Source organism: Nannospalax galili, unplaced genomic scaffold, assembly GCF_000622305.1.
Source record: "Nannospalax galili isolate Female #2095 unplaced genomic scaffold, S.galili_v1.0 scaffold311, whole genome shotgun sequence".
Taxonomy (NCBI): Eukaryota; Metazoa; Chordata; class Mammalia; order Rodentia; family Spalacidae; genus Nannospalax; species Nannospalax galili.
In genome coordinates this window covers 3151428-3178294 of record NW_008330298.1, presented here as the reverse complement: position 1 = coordinate 3178294, position 26867 = coordinate 3151428, and the positions used below count along the sequence as shown (strand labels likewise).

The 26867-nt window shown below is 38.7% G+C and overlaps 1 protein-coding gene across 1 annotated transcript in view; it reads right to left on the bottom strand.

Annotated features, from left to right (window-relative positions):
* Nucleotides 1–6051: 6051 nt before the first annotated feature.
* Nucleotides 6052–26867, bottom strand: part of Il13ra1 (interleukin 13 receptor subunit alpha 1) — a 69060-nt gene continuing 48244 nt past the window's right edge. The window contains exons 9-11 of the mRNA XM_008844285.3: nt 25644–25740; nt 22230–22314; nt 6052–8560 (exon numbers count right to left, since the gene is read on the bottom strand). Of these exons, the coding sequence (XP_008842507.1) occupies nt 8468–8560; nt 22230–22314; nt 25644–25740 (275 nt within the window). The 3' untranslated portion in view covers nt 6052–8467. The remainder of the gene's footprint in view (nt 8561–22229; nt 22315–25643; nt 25741–26867) is intronic.

Here is a 26867-nt window from a genome sequence, read left to right as displayed (position 1 = left end):
TTTGACAGCATTCATAGGAAGCAAGAGTAGGTGACTACTATTGTATTTTCTTTATTTAAGAGCAAAATCATCTAGCCTCTACTGTGTGTCAGAATTAATAAAGCACATGTGGCCTAGCCTCCTTGTTTACAGATGAGAACACTGACCCCTCAGAGAGGGAAGGGGCCTGCTTAGTGCCTGTATTCATAGAAAAAAAAGATTTCCATTTCCAAATGAGCTCCAGGATGTATGACTATTGTTATGAGTCATGGATGGGACTGAAAATGACTAACTCTAGTATTGTTTGACAGATGGGGGAGCAGATCCAGACAAGAGATGCCTGGTTAACATCTTTTGCAATTCCTAAATGTTAATTCTGTGTCGTCTTTCTGGGACTCTGCTGGACAGAGTCCCGGCTTACGACAAAGAGATGCCTGGTTAACATCTTTTGCAATTCCTAAATGTTAATCCAGATTTCTTTCTCCTATACAAAGTAGCCTCTCCTTGATAACCAACTACTTACTACTAAGTCGAACGTTATTCACTTCTAAATTCCAATTACCACCTTGCCTGTCACACAGATGAATGATGATGCACAATACATCTTAAGATACTGAAAAAGCACACTGTCCAACTGAATAATTGAAGTTCTCAAAGTCTTCCAGTTAATAAGCAATTTGATAAAATAAGTTGTTTCTTCTTTTTTTCCTTGTTTTTATTGAATTTTTGAGGAGTTCACAGAATGTATCTTGATCATATTTAGACCTACTCCCCTTTGCTCCTCCCCTTATTACCCCCTACCTGATTTCATGTGCTCTAAAATGTGTGTGTGTGTGTGTGTGTGTGTGTGTGTGTGTGTGTGTGCTTGTCCAGCATAACTTGTGTCCACAAATACCCTTCAGTGTGGGTCCATCCACTGGAGCCTGGTTAACCCACCCAGTATCACAGCCTTAAGGAAGACTGACTCTCCTTCTCCGAGCAGTTATCAATTGCCAGTAGTTTCTCAGCTAAGGTTGGGGTTTCTTACCCACTTCTCTACCTCTATGCTGGGATTTTGTCTGGCTTGAACTTGCATGGGACTTGTGCATTCTGTCACCATTGCTGTCCAGGTGTATAGAAAACATTGTTCACCTGTGGTTATCCACCACCTCTGACTCTTACAATTTTTAAAAATTTGACTTTATCGAATTTTTGGGATTTTCATACAATAAAGTCTGATGGTATTGAGATTCCCTCCCCTGGGCTGGGCATGGTGCTGCACCTGTAGTTTTAGCACTTGGGAGGCAGAGGCAGGCAAATCTCTGTGAATTCGAGGTCAGACTAGTCTACATAGGGAGTTCCAGGCCAGCTTGGGCTATAGGGATACCCTGTCTCAAAAAGAACAACAAAAAAGATTCCCTTCCCTATCTGCACCTCCCCCCAGCGCTGAACACCCATATGTATATATAAAATATATAGCCTATAAAGTCTGACTTGTGTTCCCAAATGTCCTTCAGTATGGGTCCACGCTCTGGACCCACCAAGAGTCCCATCCCTATAAGACACTATCTTTTCCCCTCCCAAAAGTTCCAAAAGTTTCAAAAGTTCCTTAGGTTGGGTTGCAATTTCTTACCCACTTCCCCATGTCCATACTGGGATTTTGTTTGGTTTTAGCTTACATAGGACTTGTGCATGCTGTCACCACTGCTGTGACTTCATATGAGTAACTGGCCAGCTGTCTGGAACACTCTGTTTCCTTCTGGACATCCACCCCCGCTGGCTCTTACAATCTTTCTGCCCCATCTTCCAAAATTTCCTGAGCTTTGGGAGGCAGAGTTTTGAAATAGGTGTCCTGTTCAGGGATAAGCACTCTACAGCCTCTTATTCTCTGAGCATTAACCAGTTGTGGGTTTCTGTGTTAATCATCATCTGCTGTGTGTGGAAGTTTCTCTGGTGAGAGTTGAGATATGTATTAATCTATAGGTATGACAATAACTCATTGAGTCGGTTTAATACTATGTCTATTTAGCAGAATAATAGTAATAGGCCCTCCCCTATGACCTGCGACTTGTCTAGCCACAGGTTCTTAGGTCCGATATCAGTGTCGGGTATGGGCTCCACCTTGTGAAGGGTACCTACTTCCAGCAAGAAAGTGATTGGTTATTCACATAACTTTCATGCCACTATTGTGTCACTGAGTTGTATCTTGCAAGGTCAGTTGTTATTGTAGCTTGTAGGATTCACAGCTGAGCAAGGTTGATAATTACTTTTCTCTTCTGGTTGTATGCATGGAACCTTCCAACACTATGAAAGCTAGCCAGTAGAGATGAGGCTTTAACGTCACTACCAGCTTGATTTCTCCTTGCTTGTTCTACAACTCACTCATGTAGTGCCTTCAGCAACAGAGTCTTACCATCCAGTTCTGGAGGACAACCAAGAACAGTGGCAATGGCCAGTATTGTTTGAGGGTCTATGGGATCCCTGGTCAACAGCTTCCAAAGAGGGAGTCCATTCCTCACACTGGGTTATTTGCTAGCCTATGGTGTCTGGTAGGGGCAATGCCCCCCATTATAGGGTAACTCTATATATATACTTTAAGAAACTTCTATAGTGGTAGGTTTCCATATGACTTTTTCTTTTATTATTTTTATTTTATGTGTATAAGTGTATTGCCTGCAATTGTGTAAGTGCACTATGTTGCAATGCCTGTGGAGGTCAGAAGAAGGTGTTGGATTCCCCTGGAACTGGAGTTACAGATGCTTGTTAGCCACCATGTGGGTGCTAGGAATTGAACCCATGTCCTCTGCAAGAGTTTCCAGTGCTCTTAACCACTGAACTATCTCTCCAGCCCTCCATATGACTTTTACTAAAGGCCTTTCATGTTAGTTATCCCTCCCCATACTCCTTCCTCTGCACTGTCCTCCGATCCCCACCCCCATTTAATCCTTCCTACTCCATTATCTCCCTCCCCCCCCATATCATTGCATTCTCTCTCCCCTCCCCTGAGGCCTCCCCCATCCATGGCTTTTTAATGTTTCCTGATCTCTATGGATTTTCCAATTGAAACACACATATCTAAGGATTCAAAGTTAGCATCCACTTATGAGAGAGAACATGAAGTGTTTGTCTTTCTGGGTCTGGGTTATGTTACTTAGGATGATTGTTTCCAGTGCCATCCATTTACCTGCTTGGGACAATGAACTAAACAGTGAGTTCTCAAAAGATGAATCATAAACTGCTGAGACATATTTTTTACATCTTTAGCCATCAGAGAAATGGAAAATTAAAACCCCTTTGAGATTTCATCTTGCCCCAGTCAGAATGGCTAAGATCCAAGAGGCAAACAATGACAAATGCTGGTGAGGATGTGGGGAAAGAGGAATTCTTATTCACTGCTGGTGGGAGTGCAAACAGGTGCAGGTATTATAGAAATCAGTGTGGAGATTCCTCAGAATGCTAGAAATAGATCTACCATATGATCCAGCCACACCACTCTTCGGTATATCTTACTATAGAGATACCTATTCATCCATGGTCATTGCTGTTCTGTTTACAATAGCTTGGAACTAGAAACAACCTAGATATCCATCAGCTGATGAATGGATAATGAAAATACAGTACACAATGGAATATTACTCAATTGTTAAGAAAAAGGAAATTATGACATTTGCAGGTAAAAAGGTGTCTTTTCTTTAGGTATCTACTTCCTAGGGACATATACATGCATCACTGGCTATATCATACAGGCTTTAAAGTTATGTTGATTTGTTTGCCAATTCTGTCTCTGTTACTCACTAGCTGTGTAATTTTACACATAAGTCAATCATTTAATATCTCAGTTTCTTTCTTTGTTTTGTTCTTTTTGAGACAGGGTCTCCCTGTTTCCCCAGCTGTCCTGGAACTCTCCATGTAGACCAGGCTGGCCTCGAACTCACAGAGATCCACCTGCCTCTGCTTCCCAAGTGCTGGGATTAAAGTTGTGCGCCACCACTCCTGGCATATCTCAAGTTTCTTAATTTGTAAAATGAACATAACATAGCCAATCTCAGGAGAATGGTATAGGGAATAAGTGAAATAATATATGTATTAATAACTTGGTACAGAGTAGAAACTATTGATTTCCTCTTTTCCTTTCATAGTCTGCCTAGCAAATGTTGAAAAATAGCAGTAAAATAGTTTCCTGTTGTTAGGGGGTAAACTAAAAATGTGACCATTGGTAAAGATAGTTAAAGGCCAAAGAATTTTCAGGAAGAAATAATCTTGAGGATTGATGTAAAAAATCTAACATATCAATATCAATAAAACACCTCCTTGATTAGAGAAAAACATACCAAAATTTAGTTATAATATTTATTAAAAACATTTCTTGTCCTAATCATTAGTCTGAAAGAAAACCGATTTCTGAGTTTTTTAATTTAAAAACTATTACTTTTAAAAGTAGTTTTAAATTTTTTATTTATTATTAGTGTGAGGGGGTATGCATGCCATGGCACATGTGTGGAGGTCAGAGGACACCTTTGTGGAGTTTGTTCACTCGTTCCACCTTTGCTAGGGTTCTGAGGACGGAACTCAGGTCTTCAGGCTTGCATCATCTGGCATCAAGAACTTCAACATACTGAGTCTCCTCACCAGGCTGAAATAAAAGGTTTGTTTCCTTATCTTCTTGTAAAAGTACCCGGAACTTGGGAGGCTGAAGCAGGAGGATTGTGAATGCAAGACAGGCCTTGGGCTACATAGTAAGTTCCAGGCACCCTGGGTTATTAAACAAGACCCTGCCTCAAAACACAATCAATGAAACAGACAAATAAAACAACTAAGAGCTAACAAAACAAAATGAAATCCAATACTAGTGACATAATGTACTATCATGTGGGCACGACATTCTACTTTTCAAAGGGCAGGAGTTCACGGCAATGATAAAATGGCAAATAAAACTGGAAAGCATAGATATGTAGATCATGTTGGCTCCTCTTTCCCTGTGATGAGCATGTTTGTGGCTACAGGAATTTGTTTCCCATAAATCTCATGTAGATTTACAACCTCAAGGGGCCTCAGTTAAACATGGATTTTGTTATTATAGTTATTATGGTATTGTGTTAAGAACTAGAAAGAGGACCTTTGCTTAATCAAACAACTACACTTGCCCAGAGATTGATTTTCAAAATCTTCCTGGATAATTCTATACATTATATAAATAACCTGACATCTACTTTACCCTAGGACTTAGCTGCTATAGTGATGTGGGATAATTAACAAATATGTTCTGGCTAAAGACATACTCTTAGAATTTAACTCAGAAAAAAAAAAAAACCCTGACATTCAAATTATGTTGCTGTACTTATAAAAAATATGGCAGGGTTGGGGAAATGGCTGTCAGTTTAGTGCCTGTTCTGCAAGCATGAGATGCTGGATTTGAATCACCAGCTGCCATGTGAAAAAACCAAGAGTGGTGGCACACAGTGTAACCCTAGCACTGTGGAGGCAGAGACAGAAGGGTCTCTGGAGCTCATTGACCAGTTAGTCTTGCGTAATTAATTGGTGAGCACCTTATCTCAAAAACTAAGTTGGGGAGCAATAGAGGAAGACTACCAACATTGACCTCTGGCCTCCATATGCATGTGCACTCAAGTACACATACACGCCCTCCCCACACAGACATACATGAGCACATATACATGTGTACAACACAAAAAAAATTTTAAAAGAAAATACAAAGCTATAGATAGGTACATGGATAGACAGATTGACCTTAAAAGGGCAGTTACTGAAAATTAGTTTTCTCCATTAATTAAAATCCCCCTCCCCCAAACTGCAATTACAGACAGTTGTTAGCCACCGTGTGGATGCTAGGAATAGAACCCCGATCCTCTGCAAGAGCAGCTAGTGCTCTAACCAACAGGCCATCTCTCCGGAACCCCCTCCATTAAATTTTGTAACTATAATTCATCAAATACTTAAATCTCTTCAGGTGATACTTGGAAAGATTGTACTAACATTAAACTAAGCACATGTATGTCCTTATCAGAAAACAGACACAGCCAAACAACAGAGAAACTTTGACATATGATTAAAAGATAAAATAGCCACCTTAGATATTTTTCACAATGTTTATTAACTGTCATTTTCTCTACCATCCACTCATAATATTTTCCCAAAAATAAGAACAAAAGAAAACATTTAGGTGACATACAAAAAGACAACTAATATATTTAATTTCCTATAAGTATTTAAGCAAAAGACCTCCTAGCTGAAGACATTACAAAAAAGTTAATATTATTTCATATTTCATATTTCACATTTCTGTATCTGTATGCCCAGATACAGAAAAGGTTTATCTGAATGAAAGAACAGGAATGACCCTCCCTACAGTGGTTTACTTGGCATATGGGAAAAAAATACAAATAGGTTAGTCAAAATAATATATGAACTTACAAGCTTCCTACAAATAAAGTGCTGATGTCCTTAAGAGCGCCTGAGATCCAGGGATTGCTTTTGGCCATTGTTAACCAATGATAGGTATTCCTATAATTTACTGTTCTTTTCTTCCCCACCCCCTGCAGCTATTTTACTGTTAGCCTGGGTGGTCCCCTGGGGCATTTTAAAGCATCTTCCTCAACACCATCAAAATAGGCTCGCAGGAAAAGTGGCTCTGGGTCAGGCATTTCAGTATTTTGCTTCCCAGGATTATAAAGACCTACATAAGAAGTTATTTCATTCTCATACAAGAAACATACGAATTCTTTCTAGTGAATACCAGAACAAAGTGGAACATCTACTATGTCTAAATCTCAGCCTCAATCCGACTTCCAAAATAAAAACACAGGGAAGAAACACCTTTGCACCAATCACTACTATGAACCCAATTTTATGAAATGTCAGGGTGCAGTGCTCCTCTAGTACCATGGAAGCAAGGTGTCACCTTCTCTCAAACCTCTGGAGAGCAGGGTCTCTTATCTTTCCTGCTTAAGAACAAGAGATCAAGTAGCATCATCGTATTAAAATGAACTGGTTAGTGTCTGGAGAATTTCTGATATAAAGTTCTACAGTTCTTGCTAGTAACCTGTGTGTATGTATGAAGAGAGAAGGGGGATACTTCTCTCTTTAGGAAGTAGTAGCAATAAAGGTCATATGTGTGTGTGTTGTGGGAATGGGAGTGAATGGAACCCTAACACATACCAAAATGACATATAGTTGGAACCCCAGTTGGTTCACTATCATCAATAAAACAGAGAATCTATTTAACCATTTATAGCATGGAAAACAGTAATCCTAGGTCCCATCTCCAAAACAAAGAGACACGGAATCAAATGTTCTTTTTTCCTTCAATCATATAGAGCTAACTTCTAAATGAAGAAAATACCTCATCTCTACTTAGAAAGTACACAGAGAAACACTGAAAACCCTCAAATAATTACAGGCTCACATAGAAGTTGCAAAATATGCAAGAATTAGACACTGTTGTTCAGTCTACTCATCCTTTACCTGAGATGCAAATTATTCCTGCTCCTCTGGGTAGTCTAAGGGGATTTGGATCTCAAATTCCACTGATAGTCAAAGGGCTAAAAGAAAGAGAATGAGGGAGAAGCCATAGGGGGAAGTAAGCACAGGAGACGGGAAATTGAAAAGTCTGGGAAATGATTAGTACTAGGGAGATCAATTGCGAAGAAAGGAGTCCCAACTAGACTGTAAACCCTGGGGGTGCGGTCCCATACCTCATGCTCAGGGGCTTAGCACAAGCTAGACACATAGTCAATACTGATCTAAGCAGCCAAAATGAAGGGAGAAAACACATCCTTAGAGACTTCTTGCTTCCAACTGTAATACCAAGTACGTAATTCTGCCTCCATTTTCTTTAAAAGCCTGCAATGGCATAAAGCAGTCTTGGTAAAGAAACTGCCTCTGCCTTTTCTGTACAGGTCACCATCATGCCACGATTATCACTGGGAGTTTCAAAGCAGAGGAAAACGCTATTGAAGTGGATGATGATACCAGACTGTTAAGAGTTTCCATAGCCACAAACATTACTGAATAGGATCTCAAACAAGAGGTACCAGATTGTATCAGTTTGTTGGCTAGATGTTCTCTGTGAGTCAAGTTCAGCATTAGCATTCACGCCCAAAATGAGTTTCCTTACAAATAAAATTTCTTGATGTTACTTCCCACAAAAAATACAGAGCAAGCACAGATTTCTTAGGAAGCTGTCACAACTCTTGATAAGATTAACCTATTGTCATGTCCCTTTCTGCTTTGTCCTCTAGTTTGGAGACATGGTAAAGGATGTCTGCTTTTTAGATTCAATGAGAACGACTTCACTTTCTTCTTGAAAGGGCCTATTAGTTTCAGTTTTCCGTGCAAGACTCACATAAAGACCTGTAGCTCTCATGAGCTGCCTGCTTTGCAAGGGTCCAGTAGTTTCAGTTTGTATTTAACAAGTCCTCAGATAACAAATGGAGAATGCAAGGGATCTTCAAAAGGTTGCATTGAAGGTTAAAAAGGAAAAGTATCTCTATCACTGAGAAGCTTTCTTCAGGTTTTCTATCAGCACTACAGAATCCGTTTCTTCTTTGGATTGCTTCTCGGAGATGTCATATTTCTTCCAGTGCTGCAAAGGAAGGGGAAAAAAAACATATACGGTGACTTTTTCTAAACAATGTTCTTTGCCCGAGTCCCCAAGCCAATGCTTATTTTTAAGTTTCCGTGCACAGAACCACGAGTGTAATGTTTTCCTGGTTCTGGTTTTTTGATCTAAGAATATTCATCTAGTTGAACAATTAATGAAGCAAAACAACCAGGAATTAACATTAAAGATGAGAAAAGCATAGGATTGTTACATGATGTTTTAATGGGTGTCTTGGGAGATAAAACAAATTTAGATATTTCCAAAAATGGAAGCAGTCTTTTGGAAATGAATAAAAGGGTAAAATATGAGCTCAGTTCTCTTGTCTGTAAAATAAAGCTGTTAGACAAATCTGGAGGTAGGCAGACTATGGTCCACAGACCAATCTGGCTAGCTGACTGTTTTGGGAAGCAAAGTTTAATTGAAATATATCCATTTGTTCTGTGTTGCCTATGGCCACTTTCATGCCACAAGACTTGAGCTGTTACAGAGAGTAAATAATTTATAAAACAAAAACAGTCCTTTGCAGAAAAAAAAATTGCCAATTCCTGCACAGGATTACGTCTGAGTTCCTGTTTTCCTGTGGTTCCCTCAGCTTATGGGAAGAAATTGAAATAAGAGAAATAGAAACAAGAGCAACTATACCTACTCAGATATCTCTGGTTATGTAACTGAATGAATTAGAATCATCCAGTGTTAGTATATGGAGCTTTAAGTTGGGAAATACTGTTTAAAATATCCATTTTTTTCCAAATAAAATATTTAACCCTAATACATTGAATAGAGTTACTAAAGTTAAAAATATTGACAAGTCCACGTGCTGATGAGGATGCACACTAACTGGATTTTTCACATATTGTTGAAGGAAATGTAAAATAGTACAGTCACTATGGAAAACAAGTCTTGCAGTTTCTTATAAAATTAAACACATACCACATGATCCAAAAGTCCTGCTCCTTGAAATGAAGACACGTCCATACAAGACTTCTAAATGAATGTTTATTTACTCAAAATAGAAAAAAAAAACCTGGATATAACCCTGATATCATGAAGAAGCAAATGTCTGAATATACTATGGAATAATGCTTAACAAGAAAGAGAAACTACTGATAAAAGCAATATTATGAATATTTTCTTAATGCATTATTACTAAGTGAATGAAGCCAGACTCCAAAAGCTATGTGCCTTATGATTCCATTTATATGACATTCTAGAAAAGGCAGAAAACAGATCAGAGGTTGCAAGGGTCTAGGGTGAGGGAAGGAACTAACTGAAAAAAGCACAAGGGAATTTCTAGGAGATGATGGATCTCTTGTATATTTTGATTGGAGTGGTGAGTACAAAATTTCATCTGTTTGCTACAAGTCTTCTGATTAAACACTTCAAAAGAATAAACTTTTTGGGCTGGAGAGATGGTTCAGCGGTTAAGAGCACTGACTGCTCTTGCAGAGGACCCAGATTCGATTCCCAGCATTCACATGGCGGCTACGAACCATCCTTAACTCCAGTTTCAGGGGAATCCAAAGCCTTATTCTGACCTCCGCGGCATTTAAACGTTATTTTATGTAACTGTATTTAAAAATCTATTTAAAAATGTAAAATGAAGAGATGTTCAATAAAAGCAATCTGAAAAATTATATAGCCTTGAACTAATGACTTACTTGTAAATGGCACTAATACAACGGGCTAAGCATTTGAAAAAAAAAAGTTAAACCCTTCCTCACACACTATACAACTTAACCTCAGATAAAGACTTGAATGCCAAAATAGAGTGAATACAAGAAAAATACATAGGGGAACAGCTACAGAAGTCTCACGAGGGATGAGCTTTCTGCACAAAAAAAAAAATAAAGAATGATTTCACTGAAGAAGAAAGGAAAAATCTATACATAACTAATCACTGTAAATACAATAAAAAGGCAAAAATGAATGACAAGCCAAAGGATTAATATCTACTATATAAGGTTAAGAATATAGGTGAGTTGATAGAGGGCTTGCTTTGCATGAATCAAACCCTGGGTTACATCCCCAAAACTGCAAAAACCATAGATATACAAAGAACTTAAAAACCACCAAGGAAAGATAAATACCACAGGGAAAAAAAAGACAAGGAGCAAGATTTTCATGAAGCAATGAGCTCAAGCTAATACTCTGATAAAACATATAAACCTGCTATGTTAAATTACCATAAAAGGCATTTTCCTCATCTATCAAGACTTCCATTGATTTTTTAAAATTAGCTAATATCATATTGGCAAAAGTGCGTTCAAACAAGCATTTGGATACCACCACTAGTAAGTATATTAATTCATATTTCCTAATTTTAATATATGCTTCTTGTGAAAATATGCTTCTTATATGTGTATTCTAGTGTTCTACATAGGTAACCTGGATATTTCATTTAACAATATGTGTTATGTATTTTTATACATCAGTAAAACAGAACTATCTCATTTTCTTTAACCTCTGAAAAATATTTCATTGCATGAATGCAGCATAACTTATTTAACCCATAAAACCGGTCTGGATAACAATCTGTCAATTCCAACCTACAAGCTCAACAAGGAGCCTCAGAGTAGTTCAGTGGTAGAGCATTCACCTAGTATGTGCAAGGTTCCATCTCCAGCACTGGAAACAAAAAAGAATAAAGAGCTCCCCAAACCTATTTTTAGATCAAAGGCTATACAAAAACAAGTGACAGGTAACAGGATTTGGCCCATGGTTTGTAGTTTGCAGAGAAATTATGGGAGGGTGATGGTTGTGGTGGCATGTATTTTACTCTCTCCAGATGCAACCATTAAAACAAGTAGGACTAGGAATTACAAACTTTAAACACTTTTTCAACCTTAAAAGCAAACTTAAAGGGTGTTGCTAATTTTTACATTTTTCGTTATTAATCCTTTTTGGTTTTTCCTTTGACTTACTAGGCAAAGAAGATTCGTATGGATGACTTACTGCTCTCGAGTGAAAAAAAAAGGTTGATTAGTGGGGGGAAAACTCATTTAAGTTGATTCAGTTTGAGTTGGACATATGGTTACTAAAGAATTTTGTCTTTTTCAAATGTTTTATTTCAAAATGATCTATTTCATTACAACTATTAGGACCACCAGTATTTTGGTCTGGCCTGGATAGAGACTGGGAGTACTTGGCAGAGCACTGGCAGTCGGCAGTCTTACTGAGTCTCACTGGACAGAAGCCCTTGTGTAGGTTGTGGTTAAATCTCACACTGTGCTAAAGGGTGTTTTTGTTTATTGTTTTTAATGCTCCAGTGGAGTTGCATTACCTAGGTCTGTTATTGTACAGTGTTTCAAAGAAATGTTTCATATAATTTTTTAAAAGTAGGAAAGGTAAGCAGGGCAGTAAGGAAATAAAACAAAATTATTGACAGAATTTATAGCCAAACAAGGGTTGGTGGGGACAGACAAGAGATGATTATGAGACCAAATGATATCCAGCTGTGGATGAGCACACAGGAAAAATCAACATGGCATCCACACAATTGCTCAATAGGAAAGACTGGGAATGCAGCTCAATGCTTGCCTAGCATGTACAAGGTCTTTGATCCAGTACCCAGCACCAAAGCACAAAAAAGTAAATAAAATTAGATAAAAGGTGAAAAGAAAAAGAATTAATTTGGGGGCTGAGGCTATAGCTCAGTGCTCAGGAGACTACTTGCATAGCATGCTGAGGCCCTGGGTTTGATCCTTAGCACTGAAAAATTGGGGGTTAGAGGGTAAATAGGCAAAACACATGGAAAAGCTTTTTTAAACAAAAATTAAAAATTATTTTAAGCCAGAAGTGGTGGCGTGCATTTACAGTGCCAGCTACTTGGGAGGCTAAGCTGAGAAGATTGCTTGAATCTAGGGGTTTCAGGCTAACCTGGGCAATATGGTGAGATCTCTGTCTTAAAAACATATTTTGGGCTGGTGAGATGGCTTAGTGGGTAAAGACACTTGCTACCAAGTGCCTGATGAACTGAGTTCAATTCCCAGGACTTGCATGGCAGAAGGAAAGAACTGACTGCTACAAGTTGTCCTCTGACCTCCATGCATATGTTGTGGCATGCATATGCCCTCTCCCTAATAAACAAATGTAATAAAATACTTTATAATTTATCAAACATTCCACACTTCTTTTAGTTTCCATTGTTTCTCAGTTGTTCAAATGAAATTCAATATAATGTCATTAAATACATGATATAAGATGATTAGTTAAAAGTATGGACTGCAGAATTGGAATGCCTAGGGATCCAATACCAGCTCTGCTGTGGCCTAGTAATGGAACCTTGAACAAGTTATACAAAATGACTCTGGTGCTTCACTTTCTCCAGCTCTACCATGAAGATAATATGTGCCTACCTCAGGGTGGGGACAGATGAATGAAGAAAGTGCCTAGAAAAGTATGCTCAATATGATAAACTATTATTGTTATCATTTTATTTATCAAGAAGTACCTTTCTGGTCAGAAGTGGTGGTGCACACCTTTAATCCCAGTATTCAAGAGGCAGAGGCAGGTGGAGCTCTGTCAGTTTGAGGCCAACTTGGTCTACATAGCAAGTTCCAGGCCAGCCAGGAATACACAGTGAGATCTTTACTCAAAAAACAAAACAGAGGAGAACTATATTAAGTATATTTCTGTTTCCTTATGGGGGGCTCACATAATATTAAACCCAGTTAAATATTAAGTGATAGGATTAAATGTGATTATTTTCTTTCTGTTTTGTCTATCTGTGGTTCTGATCTTCTATAACAGAAATATATTTCTTTTGAAAGAATGTTTTAAATATTTTATTTAAAACAATGAACCCTGAAAATAACTTTTGTTCATATCTAGATATTAGACACAATGGTTAGCTGTGTTGGGTAAGAAAAAAGCAATCTGGAAGCCAATAGTGGTGGCTCACACCCATAATCCCAATACTCAGAGAGTTGAGGCAGGTGGATTGCTGAGTGTCCCAGGTCAGCCTAGACTTCATAGGAAGTTCCAGGCCAGTCTGGGCTAAGAAAGACATGCTGTCCCAAAAAAGGGAAAAAAAAGGAAAGAAAAATTGTTTCAATAAGATGAACATTAAAATAGAAATGATTTATAAGAATATTATTTTCAATTGCTCTTTAGTAATCCTAAAACTTGGATTACTATTTTTAAAAATTTTATTAATTTGATTTGTACATGTGCATATGTATATACAGAGGAAGGGCTCAAGGAGTCTTACCCTTCACTGCTGAATTGATTGCTACTGACAGATTCGGGACAAGGGAGCCACTGCCTTCACCTGTGTACCCACCGGTGACCACACCAGGCTCCAATGGATAGTCCCAATTCAATAGTCACAAAAATGGCCCTGATTAAACTAAATGGGTTACAAAACAAAACCAAAAGTCATGAATCTGGGAAAGGGACTAGTGGGGATGGGGTTTTGAATGAGATGGGAAGGAGATAAAAGAAGATATGGGGGGCAGAAATCATAATACAAAATATATTATATACTCCATTTTTCATGCTTTATCAGCACTAAGGCCTTTTACTGAGCACTGCATGAATATGTCCATAAAAGGAAAAATGAACAAATACAAAGGCTCTGACCTAGTTTTCAATTTTATGATTATTATTCTACTCTTATTTTAAAGTCCATAAAATTACCAGTTCACAATTCAATCCTTATACTGTCATTTAAAAGAAAAGAAACAGGTCTTCAACAATAGAATAGTGGGCACAAAAGAAAAACATCACACACAAAAACCCTGGTGTTTATAAGACTATTACAACTGGTTTTGAGTTGTTATCTAAACCTATAAAAAGCATGTTACATGGGTTTTTATATTGTAAAGCAAGAAATTCAGGAGCATTATAGACTATTAAGTCTCAATTGAACATTATTTTCAAGATTTGATTAAGGTAATTTCCCACAGTGAATTGTCTACTGAAGTGAAGTAGGACACCTGTCAACCTATTTCAGGCCCCAGTCCTCCTCAAATAACAGTAAAAACAAAGTTGAACAGTACGAATTGGAGATCCCACACACCTAAAAACAAAGTAGTTTAAAAAGAAAAACGGTAAACATGATGTGGAAGAGATTAATTTGGAATCATTTGTTCCAACTCCTCATTTAGAAAACTAATAAAGGAAACAAAAATTAAGCATGCATACTGCCTTTTTAGTAGGCAATGAATTACAGAATAGCCAAAGAGCCCAGATGATGACCAGAAGCAATGCTTTACAGAATGTGCAGATTGATAAATGTAGCTGAAATGACAAAATGAGAAAACTGCCGAGTTGGAACAGCTGAAGAAATGACTGAGTAAGGCAGTGATATCCAGTGGTGTAAAAAGCATTAGCTGAAGCACTAGCACAAAGTACCTCCAGGTGGCATGAAGAAAAAGTGCAGGTAACAGGAGGGGATATGCTCTTATCATCTTAAATACAGTGGTCAATCTTTGCCTCATGAATGGTGTCATAAAGGGATGGTATCTGTCCCTAGATAACTGGGACAGTTGGAAAAATCCGAATGTGACCTGAGCATTAGACAATATTAGAAATTAATACTTTTAAAAGTAGCGTAATATTATCTTGGCCACAGAGGAAAGTATCCTTTGTTTTCAAACATATATATCGACGTAAAATTTAAAAAGATATCTTTGGAAGTTTAAGAGTGGCTTTGTGATCGAGAATGTAAAATTGGCTTAGCACTGAAAATATAATTGGTTGGCAAGAAGTGAGAGAAGAATAGGATTTTAATCGATGAAAAAATGCACATACAGAGAAGCAATTCCCTCTGCAGTCTCCCTCCCTGACCCTGAATGTGGCCAGCAGCCCAATTAGTCATAAGGAAAAGGCAAACAGCAAAGGAACAGGAAGAAATGTTGTTGGTCAAAATGTTACTACAGAGATGGGCAAAACAGCATCAAAACATGAGAAACCTTAAGGAAAACTACATTGAAGATTTCCTTGTGGCACATCTAAGCCTTTTTTTAAAATCATTATTTTTTTTAATAACTACATGATTAGAAGAATCATTTCACTACAGCTTTAATATATTCAATAACAAACTCCAGAGCATCTAAGCTTTTAAAGCAGAAGTACTGACGGTGTTAGTGTGGAACTAAATCGAGTTTAAAAGGCACATGCCTTCTTTTTTCAGATTAGAAGTTGGCATCTTTGGGACACTTGGTTCTAATCCAGGTTTTGTAGTCATTTCTCTACCTTAAGAGACTTCATGGTCGCTGAAGTCCCCATCCTTAAAGTGAGGATGTTAGATGAGAATCTAGTGTTTTGCAAACAGGTAAAGGGTATAATGTAATACATAAACATCCATCTCACTGGAGAGTGTAAAAGGCCATGTTCATTTTGCAACTAAACTATTCTAGAAGGAAAGGGCTTGTCTTTCTGCTTCATATACAGCTGACTTTATGAGAACTGCTGCCATGCAAAGGCACCAGATTATGAGGCCTATGAGATGGCTCAATGGATCAAGTTGCTTGCTGGTCAAGCCTGGTGACCTGAGTTCAATCTCCAGAGCCCATGTAAAGCTGGAAGGAGAGAAGCAACTTCCAAAATTGTCCTCTAACTTTCACATGTGTGCCATGGCACAACTCCCCCCACCCAACACTAATAATAAATAATTTTTTTTAGGAAGAAGATTACTATTTTGATTAAAAGCAGACAGGAAATTTTACTCTTGCCCTTTCCCAAGTGTGGAATTTTTGTTACACTTTTACTTTGCTTAATGGTCTGTAGCCACCATAGACAAAAACACCTTATGCTGTCAGTGGTCCATCTTGTCAGTATATCCAGCTCACTAAATTACAGAATTATCTAACTCATCCAGACAAAAACAACATATTATCCTCTAGACAGTAAATTGAAAATGCCCCCACAATTTTTCCATTTTGAGAAAGATAATTGATCTGATTTTGCTATCAGTATTACCATCATTCACTCTATCACCCTGAACTGAAAACTTAAAATTATTTTCTATTGTCCCTACCTTTCATCACCTACACAAAGTCACCAAGTCACATTGAGTTTCCTTTAATGATGTGTCTTACAGCAGTCTCCTCTGCCACCATGTAAGTTTGAGTCTCCATTATCTCCCAGACCTGGATGACTACAATATTCTCTCTCTTTGTTAATGACTTATACAGGTTTTTTTTTCTATTACAAAAGTAATACATGCTCATTATAGGTAATTGGGAAATTTCAGAAAGGTAGACAGAGAATAGCAGTTACCCACAATCCCTCTGCTTACAGGTGATCATTCATTCTGACCTATTTCCTTCCATTCACTGTTCTATGTGTATATGAATATATTTCTGTAAAAAATTGTATTATGATATAATGCGTGTTTATAATCTGTTTTCTTACTCTTATAATAAAGTGTTTTTCCTAAGACGCTATGCTTTGAAACCTAACTTTTTAAAAAAATTCAATTCTGCATGTTATCTAAGTGCTGCAGAAACAAAGTCTGACTTCAGTTTTCTTTTTATTTTATAAGTAAATTGTTCTGTCTGGAAGCTGTTAAATTTTTCACTATACTTAGATATGATGCATCCTTCTTTATTTATTGCAATTGTTTCACCAAACTTTCAGACTATTTATGATATTCAAAAATTTCCTTTGCTCCTGGAAATTCTATTATTTCATTAATTTTGTTCTTATTTTAATAATTCGTATTTTTATGTTAGGTTCACTAGATTAGCAATTATCTTACTCTTTTCCTCATAGCATAAATCATATAATTTTGTTCTGTTAAATAAAATCAATTATTCTTAGTTGTCAGTGTTTTGTTGGTTTATAAATTTTCATATTAGAAAAATAATGATGGGTTTATAGTTCTTGTGCCATTGTCTGGTTATTTCTTAAACATCTATTTCCAAGTATATCATTTACAGGAGAAAAGATGCTTGTTACATTTTACCAGGTTGTGTCCACAAAGGATATATAGGATAAACATCCCTAATTCAAAAACCCAAGGTATGAAATGCTCCAAAATCTGAAAGTTTTTGTGTATTGTTATGATTCTTAAAGAGTTCTGGATATTGGATCTCAGATTTTCAGATCAAGTCTGCTTAACCAGTAAAGTTTGTGCAAATATTCCTAACTCTCCAAACCTCCAAAATCTGAACTACTTCTGATTCCAGGCATTCCAGACAAGGGGCACTCACTTGTATACCCTTTTGTGGGATCACTAGCACTGCATGACAAACGACACTTCCTCATGTACTTGTTAAGAACTAGATATTGTCTCTTTTTAGAAATGGATTAGGCTGAAAATTTATATAGCTCATCAATATGTTGGCTGGCATGCCCTGTGTATTTGCACACAGACAATGGGCATTGGCATCGTGCCATTTTAACTAGTCTCCGTCCTGCTAAGAAGAGCAAACTCAAATGTCATTCTGTGGTCTAGCACTTAGGCCACCATGTGAAAGCACAGTGGGAACTGAGAATGGCAGGGTGAGAGGGAAATGGGAGAGTACATGCCTTGCCTACAATTCCAAATGGAAAGATTTTAAGTCACACTGGCTAAATAAAACATCTAATGGGGCAAGTCAGGTCAACTTCCCAGTTTGCTGTCAAGCCTGTGCTTCCTCTTTAATCCACTCCCCTAGACTACTTTCAGAGTGATATTCCTGATACCCTATACCTTTGCACTGCAAGCTATTCATAATATGACCCAAAGTCTTCTCAGAACTCCTTTATCCCAACCCTTTCCTTCTGTCAAAGAGACCCTGTAGAAGACTATGAGGTCCTTGAGGAAAAGCATTCACTCATACAGGAAGTAATGAAGCATAGGAAAAAGATCAAGACAACTCCAAAATCACAATTCTAGGTCAATTCTTACCACCAATTAGCTGTGTGATTATTACAAAGCTATTAGACCTCACTGAGTCTCTATTTCCTCATATGATACTAACAGCACTGTCTCAGTTACTTGCTCATTGCTGTGAGAAAATACTCTTGACTAAAGCAACTTAAGCCAAAAAGGATTTATTTAATAGCTCAAGGTAGAGTTCATCATGGCAGGAAAAACAAAGCAGCAGGAACTTGAAGTAGCTTGTCGCCTCACATCCATAAACAGGAAACAGAGAAATCAATGCATGCTAGTGCTCAGCTTGCTTTCTCCACTTTATACAGTCCAGGATCCCCTGCGCACAACATGGTCCAATCCACATTTTAGATGGGCCTTCTCATGTCTATTAATAGAAACAAGTTAATCCCCCACAGGCATGCTCAAAGGCCTATCTCTCAGATGATTCTAGATTCTCTCACAGTAACAATACTAACCATCACAAGCACCTACATTATAGGGTGGTGGTGGTGGTGGCTGCGCACACCTTTGATCCTACCAGAGGCAGGTGGATCTCTGCGAGCTCAAGGCCAGCCTGGTCTACATAGTGAGTTCCAGGCAAGCTGGGGCTACAGGGAGACCCTGTCTCAAAAAGACCAAAAAAAAATTCAATAAGGTAACATAAGCCAAGCACTCATTACCCTGCCTGACATACATTGGACTTTCAATAACTGCTTAGAGTAGTTATAGCACTTGCACTGTTCCAAACCCAGTATCTACTAGAGTAGCTGATTAAATGAACAAAGCCATGTAGTAATTCTAAGGAAAATACCTGTAAGAATGATTTTTAAAGTGTAGCATACAGCTTATTTTACCAGGATAGGCATCACCTACAGACTCCTGTTAAAAACTTAGATTTTAGGGATTCACTCCTGATCTGCTGACAAGACTTCTGGAGGCAGGGACCAGGAAACTGTACTTCTTGTAAGAACTCCAGTTGATTATGACTCAAAGTGGAAGGACCACTAGTTGCTACACTCAACCTCACCAGTGTAGTGCAACCTCTCATGTATGACTTCTAGACCTATGTCCTATCTCCCAGGGCTTGTCCATTACCCACTGTCTATGAAAGGGGTCTGGTAAAAAATGCTTTAGGGACTGGAGAGATGGCTCAGTAGTTAAGAGCACTGGCTGCTCTTACAGAAGACTGGGGTTTGATTCCCAGTACTCACATGGCATCTGACAACTGTCTGTAACTCCAGTTATAGGGGAATCCGACACCTTCTTCTGACCTCCAAAGTATTGCATGACATGGTACACTTACATACATGCAGGCAATACACTCACACATAAAATAAAAATAATGAAAAATTTAAAAAAATGCTCCAGAGAACCCTTCTGTGCTGGATAGCTTCAGTTGGCAGCTTGACACACCTGGGTAGAGGGAACCTGAATTGAGGGATTTCCTAGATTGGATTGGACTGTGGCCATGTTTGTGGGGGCATGTTCTTGACTGGTGAGTGATATGGAAGGGCTCAGCCCACTGAGGGTGGTGCCACCCCTGGGGAGGTGGTCAAGAGTTATATAAGAAAGCAGGCTGGGAGCAATCCAGGGGAGTAAGCCAATAAGCAGCATTCCTCCATGGTCTGTACTTTGGTTCCTGCCCTGAGCTCCTGCCTGGTCTTCTCTCCATGATGAACTGTAAGCGGAAGGTGAAATAAACCCTTTTCCTAAGTTGGTGTTGGTCAGTGTTTTATCACAAGAGAAAGCTAAGACACCTCTGATGGGCTGTCAGCGTCCCTGCTCTCTGTTCCTAGCTGAATAGCATCACCGCCATTATGAGTCACCTATTATTACAAGTATGAAATATAAACAGATACTGTATCTGTCACTTTTCTGTTGCTGTGATAGAAATACCATGACCAAGAGAACTTATGAAAGGAAGAGTTTATTTAGCTTACAGTTCCAAAGGGGCAAGAGTGCATCATGGCAAGGGAGGCATGGTAGCAGAGGTGGTTGGAGTAGGAGCAGAAGCTAAGGGCTCACATCTTCAAGCAGGCATGGCAAACAGAGCAACTAGAGATCCAGCAAGGCTTAAGAATGCTCCAAGCCCACCCTCAGTAACGTGCTTCCTCCAGTATGGCCACACCTTCTAAGACTTCCCAAAACAGCACCACCAACTGGGGAAAAAATGTCCAAATATTTGGAGTGTATGGGTGACATTCTCATTCAAACCACCATAGATATTATTATTGAAAGTACTACTCACTGCTAACACATATTAAGCACTTTGAAACTGTCAGGCATGCTAACCAGTTCCTATTGTTATTGTGCACTAAATTAATTAAATCCACAGGACAACACTAAGGCTGGTGCAATTGCTATTACTACTTTATAAATGGGAAAATTGAGTCATAGAAAGGCTAAGCAAGTTATCTAAGTTCAAAAAGACAGTGAATGACACAGTGGAGATTTGAATCCAGACAATCTGACTCCAGAACCCAGGCTATTATCTAGTCTGCTGTGCTGCTTCCCTAAATTAACTGCCCTGTGCCCGTTATTACTAATTTAAACTATATACAGTGGCATTAATATTTATTCTTCCAGGGTCTTCATTATCTTATTAGAGCTAATGCATGTTCATAGAAACCTCAAATTCCTTTGCTCACACATCTTAAGTTTCTAGCCACAGATTCTAGCATGAGAGTCTGCAGGAAACTGACAGCTGAGGTGAGTCTGTTCTCTATGTGCCTGGAGTCTGGCTTTCTAATGAAATTGTGTGAACAAAGTGCATCTTAATTGTTTATCCTATCTATATTTCCCTTATCAAAATTTAAAAAGCATCTAAAAGTCAAAGGCCTGTCTGTTAGGTTAGCTTCTTAAAAGAAGCTCTTCCTTCTGCATGTCTGGATAAAGTATCTCATACCTTAGAAAGAGGATAGAGCCCAGTGATCTGAAACAAAGTATTTTGGGGGTTTCCTAGCTGATCTGTTTGGCCTGAAGTATATATAACATCTTAAGTCAACTCTTTAATCTTTTAGATAAAATTTTTTAGATAACCAATGTTGGTTTGTGGAGATGGCTCATTGGATAAGATTGTTTGCTCTGTAAAAATGATGACCTGAATTTGAATCCTCAGCATCTTTGTAAAAACTGGACATGGTTGCTCATGCCTATAACCTTGACACTGTGGAGGGAGGGGAATAAGAGGATTGCTGGAACTTGCTGGCTGCCAGCCTAACTCTAGGTTTAATGAGAGGTCCTGTCTTAAAGGAATAAGGCAGAAATTAATAGAACAGAGCACTCAACATCCTCCTCTAGCCTCAGCATGTATACTCCCCATAGGTACCTCTCTGTCCCTGTGTCTGCCCCCCTTACACACACACACACACACACACACACACACACACACACACACAGAGCAATTTTAAATAGAAAGTCTGATGCATATTACAATGTAATAAACCATGAAAACATGACGCTAAGTAAACTAATCCAGACTCAAAAGGACAGATAGTGCATGATTACACATATAAAAGATACCTAGAATAGAAAGGCTCACCAAATAGAATGTAGCATAGTGGTTGCCAAGGGCAAGGGATTAGGAAATGGGAAATTATGGTTTAATGAGCACAGGTTCCATTGAGGATGATGAACAAGTTCTGGTGGTGGTGGTTGCAGAACACTGTAAATGTATTTAAATATATTAATATACTGAACTACATACATACTTAAATGGTTAAAATGGTCAATTTTTGCTATGCTAACTATAAATTTTCAAAATCTCACCCTCTTCAAAATATTTTTTCCCAAAATATTTTTTTAGAAAAACAAGCCATTTCAAACTCAAATGGAGTCAGTGCTTACCAGGGTGTCATCATTTTGGTCTCCAAACATTTCTTTAAAGATTTTACCAGGATCAGGAATTGGAGGAAATATAATGATCTTCAGCCTTTAAGAAAACATAGACCTTTTTAGATCAAACCTTCAAGGGTATACCAATGTCTCACAAAAATACAGCCATATTGAAAGAAGCCATGTACAGAAATCACAATACACCAGTCACCTTTAGTAATGAGGCAATTGTGAAAGACATGTTTAGAGACCTATGGGAAATAGGTGTCCTAAGTGCACCAAGTTTGGATGGAGTAAATGAGACACCAACATAAGCAAATTGCTTCTATCACTCAAAAAACAATGGGGCAATACTTTAGTAGACAAGAAGGAAGGGAACTTGCTTTTTATAGTTTTGAGGAAAAGAATCTGACACTAGTGACACAGGCCTGTAATTGAAGCTATTCAGGAGCCTGCAGCAGGAGGATTGCAGAGTTCAAGGTTAGCCTGAGTAATTTAGTGAGATCATTTCTCAAAATAAAAACTAAGAAGTGAGCTAGGGATATAGTTTTGTGGTTATAGTGCTTGCCTATAACATGTGAGAGGCCCTAAGTTCAATACCTAGTACCACCAAACAAAAGACAGAAATTTTTTTTTCAGTGTAGCCCAAGCTGATTTCAAACTTGCTATGTAGATGAGGCTGACCTTCAACTCCTGATCCTCCTGCCAAGTTCTGAGATTACAGGCATGTACCATTATACCCACCCAAAAATCTGTCAATATTTTCCTTTCTTCTTCTCCTCTCCCTTATTTAATTTTTTATTTATTTCTATTTATTTTATGTGTATGAATGTTTTGCCTGTGTGTAAGTGTACCCATGCTGTGCAATGTACACAGAGGCCAGAAGAGGGAGTCATGATCCCCTGAAATTGGAGTTACAGATGGTTGTAAGCCACCATGTGGGTGCTAGGAACTGAACCTCCATCTTCTGCAAGAGCAGCCAGTACTCTTAACTGCTTAGCTATCTCTCCAGCCCCTTATTTATTTATTTATTTGTTTGTTTGTTTGTTTATTTATTTATTTTTGCAGTACTAGTGATACACATATTAGGTAAATAAGCTACCACCTAGTCATATCCTCAGACTCATCGCCTTCCTCTCCAGTTTTAAATTTTCTCTCTCTGTTGATGGGCCTGTCTGGGATCTCAGAGCGTGCCCTCAGGGCGTGCCCTCAGGTGTAGTGCATGGTTTTGTCTTCTGCCCTCCTCTCTTTCCTGTATCTCATTTACCTTATAAGTGCTCTTTCAGTCTTTTTAAACCTATTACATGACAGGACTCCCAACATTCTATCTTCATCTTAAAGGACTCACAACATTCTATCTCCATCTTAAAGACCTTTCTTAAACTCTAGACCCATACCTGCAGTGGCCTATTTCACATGTCTACTTGGATACCTAAATAGGCATCTCAAACAATGGGTTCAAAACTTAAACCTTCACCTTTTCTCTCAAAGGTAGCTCTCCTCATAGTCTTCTCTGTCTTGGGAAATGTCACTTGACAGGCAGCTGTTCAAACCCAAATTCTAGAATCTTCAATATCCCTGTACCTCTACAAGCAATCAGCCATCAGCAAGTCTTGTCATTTTGGGCTTTCAAAATATATCCCATATGTATCTGGCCACTTCTTCCTTCCTCCATTGCTAACTCTCTAGTACAGTCTGCTTTCACTCTTCTTCCCAAACACTGTGATGCCTCCTAACTAATCCACCTGCTTCCATTCTTGCCCAAATCAAGTCTTCATTCAGTAGTGACGGTGATAGGGCCCTTGGAGCACTCTCAGCAGAGGGAGTATGCCTTCTCCAAGGCTCCTATCTTGCTTGGGATAAAAATCTCAGTTCTGCGGGCGTGGTGGTACACGCCTTTAATCCTAGCACTCAGGAGGCAGAAGCAGGCAGTTTTCTGTGAGTTCAAGGCCAGCCTGGTCTACATACTGAGTTCCAGGACAGCTGCAGCTGCAGGAAGACCGTGTCTCAAAACCAAAAAAAACCTCAGTTCTTTGCCATGGCCTGCCTGATCCTATCTGCCAGCTTCTCCAGCCTCATGTCTGGTCACTCTCTCCCTTGTTCCCTCTCTTCCAACCACACATGGTAAGTTCATTCTGACCCCAGGACCTTTATATTTGCTGTTCCCTTAGCCTGGGATAGTCTCTGCTTGAATATCTGAATGGCTCACACCTTTATTTATGAGTCTTTCCTCAAATAATCATCTTCTCACAGGACTTCTCTGGCCATCCTATATAAAATGAATCTGTCACTGCTTAGCTCCACTTCCAGACAACCTGACTTCCTACTATGTGTGTGTACCATCTCCACTAAAAGGTGGATAGGTACTGTGTTCTACTTACTGTCATAAGCCCAGTACTTAGAATAGTGCTAGAATACAAATAGATATCCAACATATAATATTGAAATAATGATAAAATATTGGTTCTAGACACAGTTAAATTGTGTTATTCCAACCTTATATATTTACTGCAAGAGCAGTAACCATCTCTACACTGATACAGATAAAATAAAAAAATGTTTTTTGACACAGTCTCATGTAGCCAAGGCTGTCCTCGAGTTCACTGTATAGATGAAAATGACCTTGAACTTCTGATTTCTTGCCTCCACCTCCCAAGCATTAGGATTATACCACCATGCTCAGTGATAAAACACTCTTAAAGAATAAGTTTCACATATTAGGGATAACCCGGTGAAGTTCTCTTTCCTGTGGCATTAAGCAACAGGACAAATCATTACATTAGAATTGGATTTCATTTCTCATGTTCTTTTTCTTTTTGGTGCTGGGAAATAAACCCAGATTCTCAAGCATGCTTAACTATATGTCCTACCACTGATCTTCACCTCCAGTCCCCATTTTTTAATTGTGTACGTATATGAGATGTATGTGCACACTTGCCACAGTGCACATGTAGAGGTTACAAAGAACAATTTGGTGGAAGTAGTTCTCTCTTTCCATCTTTACATGGGTTCTGGGGACCAAACTCCAATTACCAGGCTTGTGTGGCAAGTGCCTTTACCTGATGAACCATCTTGCCAGGCCCCCTTCAGCCCATATTTCTAAAACTTCATTCCAAGAGCTACCAACTAACTGTTGATAAATTAGGAACTGAAAAGAGTAAATTAACACAGAAAAGAACCTAATCAGCCACGTTCAACATTTCCACAAGGAGCAGTGCTTGAGGAGGTGGAAGAAAACAACCCGATGCATTCTTCACTAGAAAATGGGGCACGACAACAATTATTTGCCATGTCATACCAGCAGAAATCATGTATGATCATGACTGTATAAAAAACTAGGTAAACACAATACCCCAGCATGAACAGTAGTAACTATAACAACCAGGCTAGCAGAAATCGTAAAATCTGCCTGAGTCCATGGCTTACCTCTTCAGGTAAAGCAGGAGGACTATGATTGCTCCTGCAACGATGACTGGAATGGTGAGTAACATGGTTATGTAGAATGTGGAGTTGGGCTCCTTGCCTACAGAATGGAGAGTAAGCAGGAAGACATGAGAACTAAAAACTCTTTTAGTAATGAATTAGGCAACTAGTTCATGAGATCACAGATATTCTTTCCGACACCTAACCCATTTTCCCCCAAATTCTTCAATTATCTTATCTTGTTATCATAATAGTTTGAAAAAATATCCTGCTCTTGTGTCTGAGCTTTCTAGACGACTAAATACCTTAAAGATTATTTGCAATCAGGATATATTGTTTCAGAAAGTATTAAAAATGATTTATTTTTTATTGATTTTTTTGTGTATTTTATACAGAATACCTCAAAGAATCTTATCTTTATACCCCCATCCCCACCGGCACCCTCCCATAGCCCCTGAACTGGAACCCATATACTGTCTTCCCATTCCTCTGACTCTCAGACAGCTACTCAAAAAGGTCTTATATTGGTTCTCTTTTGGCCCCAGTGACCACCAAAAGGCAAAGCTACATCCTCTTCTACTTGGCAATGCTCTAAATGTTAGAATTCAACATTATGCCTTCTCAAAGTTATTTCAACAGTTTCTTATCAAGTTTTAACATCCTAATTATCCCTTCAATGACAGATTCCAGTAAACCAATGCATTTCCTAAGTTGTACTCCACATGGAATGCTACATACTTCTTATGTGTGCGTGCACATGTCTGTGCATGTGCATGCATTTGTATGAAGGCCAGAGGTAGACATCAGGTGTCTTACTCTATTGTTTTCTATCTTTTTTTTCTTTTGGTCTTTTTGAGACAGGTTCTCCCTGTAGCCACAGTTGGCATGGAACTCACTATGCAGACTAGGCTAGCCTCAATCTTATAGAGATCTGCCTGCTTCTGCCTCCAGAATGCTGGAATTAAAGGCATGTGCCACCAGGCCTGGCCTCTATCTTACTTTCTAAGACAGAGTCTCTCAGTGAACCTGGAGTTCACTGGTTAGCTAGACTAGCTAGCTAGCAAGCCCCAGAAATCCTCTACCTCCGCAGTACTGGGATTACAAGTGCATATCACCATGACCAACTTTTTGTAAGTGGGTACTGGGGATTGAACTCGGGTCCTCATACTTACAAGCAAGCACTTTACCAACTCAGTGATCTCCTCAGCCTTACTGCACGCTTTCTAT